Source organism: Apium graveolens, chromosome 2, assembly GCF_009905375.1.
Source record: "Apium graveolens cultivar Ventura chromosome 2, ASM990537v1, whole genome shotgun sequence".
Taxonomy (NCBI): Eukaryota; Viridiplantae; Streptophyta; class Magnoliopsida; order Apiales; family Apiaceae; genus Apium; species Apium graveolens.
In genome coordinates, this window is record NC_133648.1 from 46126437 (window position 1) to 46133791 (window position 7355).

At 34.6% G+C, this 7355-nt stretch overlaps 1 protein-coding gene across 1 annotated transcript; it reads right to left on the reverse strand.

The window, feature by feature from the left end:
* Nucleotides 1-1110: 1110 nt before the first annotated feature.
* LOC141707366 (pentatricopeptide repeat-containing protein At5g52850, chloroplastic) lies at nt 1111-6745 on the reverse strand. The gene is made up of 2 exons (XM_074510490.1): nt 2577-6745; nt 1111-1636 (listed from the first exon to the last, which is right to left on the reverse strand). The coding sequence occupies exon 1, from the start codon at nt 5636-5638 to the stop codon at nt 2987-2989; it is 2652 nt and encodes an 883-aa protein (XP_074366591.1). The 5' UTR covers nt 5639-6745; the 3' UTR covers nt 1111-1636; nt 2577-2986.
* Nucleotides 6746-7355: the final 610 nt, after the last annotated feature.

Here is a 7355-nt window from a genome sequence, read left to right on the forward strand (position 1 = left end):
TATAGGACATTTTCACTTTTTACATATATTAATATTTTAATATACTTTGAGTGATTAGTTTTTCTTGAGAATTACTTTGAGTGAATAGTTAAAAATATAATTTTAAATAATTTTTATAAATTAAAATATATACATATTGTCTATTTTATTTACAAAAAAATATAAATAATATTTTTAAATATTCAATCAAAAAATATTAAAATACGTGTAAAAATCAAAACTCATATAAAAAAAGGTTTTATTTTTATCTACCCAAGGTAGTTCAATATTTTTTACTTCCTTACTCTTATTTTTAAGTATATATTTTTAATTTTTTATAAACAATTTTTTCTATTATTTTATTCTGATTACAAACATAGTTTACTAAATTTTGTGACCTTACTTTTATATGTTCATTTTTTATTTTACAATCATTATTATTATTTGAATTAAGTATAAATATTTTTTAATTCAATAATAGTATTCCATATTTTTTTCAAATAATTGTATTACATTAAATTATTATTTTATCAAAAATATTAGTCAATAAGACAATTTCAGTTAACAAATCAGTACAATATAATTAGTTTTGATTAATAAAAGATTACAAGATTTTATAGAAAATCTTAAAAAAGGCAAAATAGGTTGTTACCGGACTATTTAATATTATAAGGTTGTTATTTAATGTTGATAGTCATAGGTGAAGGACACAGTAATAATTAGTGGGCGGAGCAAATTTTTACTGTATTTAGCACCACCTTAGTAATATGATAAATCCCCAATATAAGAATAACACGTATCATTTTTAAAATAATTTTGAAATATTTTATGGACACGTAGTATTGATCTAAACACTCCAATTTCGTAGTTTCTACTTTTTAAAGAACCAACATTTTGTTCGCAAATCTCAGAGATGTAAGTGGTATTTTGTTCAAACCATTATATAAAATAAAAATAAAAATAACTATATGAGGGTGAGTTCGGGGACATGTTAATATGCCAAGCGCTGATGAAGCGCATTTATGCTCTTTTCGTTTGATTAATGAGCATAGGGGAGCTAAATACATTAAGGGATGGAGACCTCTCCCAACCGGAACTATGGTAACCTTATTATATCTTAACAAAAAGGGAAACAATAAAATGCACGCAACTTGCATTAAACCAATCACAATTGATCATCTTTATATTTCTAGACTCTAGTTGCAAACTTCACAAGTTTCCTGAAAAACTGATTGTTTTCTATTACTTTCACACCAGTTGATCCGGAGATCCACAAGTACATTTGTAATCCACAAGCAATTGTAGTTTCCAGCAACTGTATTTTTGACCTGCATTACATTTTCTCTACTTCTGTGTCAACTTGTCAAAAGAAATCTGCGACCCAGGATGTCTAAGAGCTCGTAAATGCATCTTCATCATCTGATCTAAGCTTTGACAATATAAAACTTTGTTGCTTATGCGAATTGATTGGCCTGATTGTCAGACAAGCATCATAGAGCTTATATTACACAGGAACCACATGACACAAAAATATAACCATGCCGGCCTTCCAGATTAACAGACCTGCATGTGTAGATCGGATTGCAACTTCAGTAACCCCCACTCGAAGCCATGATGCTTTTTGCTACAAAGACAGCATATATGTCTTTTGTGGTATCTGAATCAATAGGAAAGAAATTAAGGTCATAAATGTTTGTATATTCTATTGACCATTTTGTAAGCAGTTTTCTATTTGCACAATACAATATGTACGCATTATTTACTGAAACTTCGGCCAATAGAAGATTATTTCATCACAAAGCAAATCGAAACTGGACATAAACAGTTCATATGTAGTTTCTAGATAAATCACTTGGCGTAATTCTTTAAGGACAAGTTTCCAATTACATAGCGTTACTATCTAGGAAAGTGAGGTCTTCCGATAATAATTTCATACAAAATACTGCATATGTTGTCTAGCTGTTACAATCCTTCGTTAAAATTCTAACATTAGTCTTGTAAAAAGTGCAACTATTATTATTGGCAATCTTTCTGACGAACAAATTTAGATTGGTCAGATTTGCAGTTCGAAGCATATATATTTTGAGCAGAGCCTACACTTAAGGACTAATAGCTAAGAACCATCATAATTTACACAGACTAAAAACTCTGCACAACATTATGAAATTCCCTAATTCATTATTGTACCTGCACTTTGTGATACAAAAACTGAAGCAAGCATGAGAAGCTAGTTACATATACCCGGCTCCCACATTTCTTTTGCTTCACAAACATTATTCAAAAACTGAGATATCTAGGACCACGGGTCAACTTACTAGGAAGAGAATATAGTTCAGAGAAATAGCTTAAGTAAAATTCATATAGCTGATGCCGGAAATATAACAATCATAGACTAACTTATTTAAAAATTTAGCAAAGTGAACTTGCAATAAGTAAAACTGCATCAATTCACAAAAGCCCAAGATTCTTGGGCCTAGAATAATAAATTAACCATTAACAACTTAAAATAGAATAAAACTGTCAATAGCGAACTCAGAATCTAGTAGATGAGGTATAAATGAAAATTATTTAAAGAAATAAGGAACAGGAAGTAATACCAGAATAAATTGGAGACATGTCCGAAGAAACTGGAAATGAGATAAAGAGTAAAGAGCTTGGATGAAGGAATACAAAACCGCTGCAACATGCACTCTGATTCCTTCATCCTGTTTGTTTCACTGCAGAACCTCGAATTCTGCCTTCTATAGAATTTTGTAGTGTATGGACTGTCATTTAGCTACTGGAAATTTTTCTACTGGTGAAACCACACGGTCTTAATGTTTTTCTGTATGTGTGTTCCTAAAGATAGCAGGTTAGTTTCCTAAATTTCAAAAAGTTGTTACATACATGCCTTAGAAGGACGTGAGCCAACAGAGATTGTTTCCTAAGAAACCTATTCAGCCAAAAGGTTTGCGTTTTTCACAAAGTTTTGAACTGTATGGACAAAGCTAATCATTTCTCACATGGTTTACCAAAAGCCTCTGCATGAACACTCACCCTTCTTAAAACAATGAAAACGGTTTCCATCTCTGACAATTATCTCCCTCTGGACCAATAGAGTCAAATTTACCATAAAATAATGACAATCTTTGCAAATCCTTATATTCTTAATGATGCGTATTGGAGCATTTGACGGCTTGTTGAGAAGTCCAAATATAACAGCTAATTTCTCACTGTGGTACATTGAGGCTATATTGGCTTGATATGGATATCCCATCATTTTGATCTCACTTATCACGGAATCTAGTTTCTCGTGAATCTCATTTATCTGCGGATGCATTTTATCTCCCGCACTGAAAATATGCATCTTGTTCTTTAATTCCATCCAGCTTTGTCCAGGAGTCTTCCTCAGTCTGTTCTCTTTCATCAGCCTGCGGGTTTTATCACCTAATTCAGGTTGTCCAAAATCTTCATACATGTTTGCAAGCAACACATATATTGTGGGGTCAGATGGTTCAAGCTCAAGACTTCGCCTGGCCATGTCTTCTCCGAGAGGTATGTTGCCATGTAGTCTACAGCCAGCCAACAAAGTTTTGTAGATTAAAGCATTTGGCTGAAAAGGCATTGACTCAATAACACCCACTGCTGCCACTAGCCGGCCAGCTCGACCGAGGAGATCAACTTTACTGACATAGTGATCCAGTTGTGGCTCAATATTATGCCTTTCTTTCATATACTGGAAATGATCCAAACCAAGATCTACCAAGCCACCATGACTGCAAGCAAACAGAAGTAGCAAATAAGTGATTGCATCGGGGCAGACCCCTGCTAAAAGCATATCTTCAAAAGCTGAGAGGCAGGGTGAGATATGGCCATTCGATGCTAAAGCAAACATCAAACAGTTCCATGAAGCCACATCAGGCTGATTTATCTCTTGAAAAGCTCTTACTGCATCATCTGTGCACCCACATTTTCCATATAAGTCAACAATACCATTTGAAACAGAAATCCAGCTGTCTAACCCAGATTTTAGTGAAGAACAATGGAGCTGCTTTCCAGGTTCCATTGCACCTAAGCTTGCCGACGCAGATAAGAATGTAGAGAGGCTATATCCATCCATCTTTATATCATCATCAAGCATGTCGCTAATGATGCTTAAAGCGGTTTCATGACATCCACTCTGATTGATCCTTGTGGCTAAACCAGTATAGGTAATGACATCTCTCTTGGCCATCATTTTTATGACACGCTGTGCATCACGCACCATGCCTAATCCAGCATATGCATCTACAAGAGCATTTCCTACAACTATATCTTTGTCTGCATTTTTCTTGATAATATACCCGTGAAGTTCTCTCGTTCGACTATGAGAATTTACACTACTACAGTTCCAGAGGATGCAGGAAAGCATAAAGGAATTTGGTTGCACCCCTACAGATATCATCTCCTCAAATGCCTTGAAAGAGTCTTCTTCAAAACCATGTTCAGCTAAACCAGCAACTAACGAAGTCCAAGATATGACATTAGGTGAAGATATTTCTTTGAAAACTCCTAATGCATTCTCCACTGTATAGGAACATTTCATGTACATATCTACAAGTGCATTTCCAACAGAGACATCATTTTCCAGACCAGCCATGAGTACCCGTGCATGTATCTGCTGACCCAGTTCCAGTCCTAGAACCAATGAACAGGCATTCAGGATTCCAGAATACGTGTAGTTAGTTGGTACAATGTCAGAGCACAACATTTCAGTAAAAGCATCAAAAGCCTTAGTGAAGTCCATATTTCTGATGAAACCAGAAATGATAGCAGTCCATAAAAAAACATCACGCTCATGTGTTTGCTTTGAGACCTTCAACGCATAGTCCATTTCTTCGCATTTACAGTACATGTCAACAAGAGCAGTCTTTAAAACTAATGCCGTCTTCACTCCCCATACAATTACTTGTGCATGAACTAATTTCCCATAGTACAAACCAAGAGAATTTGATGCAGTTAAAAGCTTAACAAATGTATATTCATTAGGAACAATCCCATCCCGAATCATATTATCATACAGTTGCAAACCCCTTCTCCAATTTTCAGCTTGTATATACGCAGATATAATCGTTGTCCATAAAAGCGTATCAGGATTACCTATATTCTTGAACAATTCATACGCCTCCTTAGTAAGACCACATTTAGAGTACAAATCAATCATACTACTAGCTAAAATCCCATTTGTCTCGAACCCATTTTTAATCATATAACTCTGCAACTGACTTCCAAGACTAAACCTCCCTAAACTCGAACACGATCTTAAAACACTCGATAACGTAAACTCATTCGGATAATGCCCGTTAATTCTCATAAGATCAAACAACCTAAGTGCCTCCTCATGATCCTTAAACTTGCTGTAAGCAGATAACATCCCAGTCCAGGAAACAACATCTCTCAGCGGCATGTCATCAAACAAGTGGCGTGCATGTTCAAGTCCATAACATTTAGCATATACCGATAGCAAATTGTTGTTAAGCAACAAGTTATGTTCAAGACCCAGCTTAATTATTGGGCTGTGAGCACAAATACCCTGTTTTAAAGACTTGGAGTTGCAAAAAGTAAGAATGTTTAAGCAAATGTTTTCAATGAAGCTCAGTTCAGGCTTGTTGGAAATTCTGGGTATTGTTCTGCTTAACATTTTTGCACATATGGGGTTAAAATGGGTGCCATTTATATCACATTTCACACGACATTGCTTGTAATTGGCCGGTAACACCACCACGGATGAGTTTTTTTTTTGGGACAGGAATGGCTCGGTCGAAACGGTTTCGCAAAAATCAAATCTGATGCCAAACTCGAAGACGCACCTGAAAATTTCAAAATTTGTAAATTCAAATCCGAACCCATCGGGTTTTATTGTGGTTTTGGACCCTAAATACGTTTTTTTGCCAAAGAAATGAAGTTTTTATTCGTAATTCAAATCGTCCATCGATATATCAATGAACTCCGGGTGATTATCACTCACTCGCCAAATTATACATGAAATAGATCTAACTAGGAAATGTGCTACTTTATTAACATACCGTTTAACAAACTTACTTAATCGACACATTCCTATCTCTGAGCTCCATTAGTAACACCTTACATTCTCTGATTAATTTGCCAAAATATGACAACATAGTAGTAGAACTTCTGATTGCTTGTACGACAAGACAATCTGTTTTCACCAAAATATTGTAATGTTGTTGGCTCGTAGTCCAACTCATGGCCTCCTAAACACCCAACGCTTCTATATTCTCTGGAGGAACATTGCCAATGCTACATCTTGATCTTACTTCTATCAATACGCCTCTGTGTCTCTTGCAACAAAAAAGAAACTATAACAGTTTGAGGGTTCAAATATAGCTGCATCAGATGTAACCTTGATCGTGTTTATATTCGGGGAGTCCATCACTAATCACCATCCGCATTGATCATATGACCAAGGAAGTTATCGAATGTTTTATCACGAGCGTACTGCCATTGATTAAGGAACACACTTACTGATTCAACAACATCTACCACCTCTACTCATCGTTGATTCCAGATCAAATCATTTATGCACTTTCACAACGACCAACAAAGCATGATTGCATTCTTCCTCATTTCCGTATCTCAACTGTCAAAGTAGGTCGACAACCAATTTAGGTTATTTTGTTATCTATAATGATGTTTCACATAAAGGTTTATAATGCGTTTTGATGTAGCATGATAAAGTGATAGCTTAGGAAATTGAAATTACATGAACAAAAGTATTCAACTCATGATCTAGAATTGAAAACAGTAGTTTCTTGCATTGAAGATATGAAGGCGCTATCTTTATGGAAAAAAAATGTGAAATCTACACAGATCATGTTATTCCCTAACAATACAACAAGAATTACAGAAGGGGGGTTGAATGTAATTTTGGCCTCTTTTTGAGATTTATAAAAATGTTCTAACTCAATATATATAAGTGTTTTGATTTGCAAAGTGCGGAATAAAGAATTAAGTAAATCAAACACAAAGTTATAAAAACACGTCTTTAAAATTTTCTGGTGGATTTGAATGTATCACCAGATATATATATATCGATTTGAGAACTCTGTGAAGCTCAAATTGGCTCACAGCTGCTTTACAAGTTGAACAAACAAACTATAGAGTAATTCTTGACAAGTACAACTTTTTCTATTTCTATTCTAAATGTGTTTGCTTAGTTATTTGTTCTACTAGCTACTTTGGTTTATATATCACCAAGTTTACATGGTAATAAGACAGGATAATAAAACAAAACCTATCAAGTCTAACTTCATGCTGCTTCATTACTCTATTCTAGTATCTTTGAAAATCTTCATAACTTGCATGAAAATGGTAATGCTTCTTTGTTCTCAATTTTT

Excerpts from the sequence above, each read along its gene's own strand:
- LOC141707366 (XM_074510490.1), bottom strand. The coding sequence starts at position 5,638 with ATGTTAAGCAGAACAATACCCAGAATTTCCAACAAGCCTGAACTGAGC.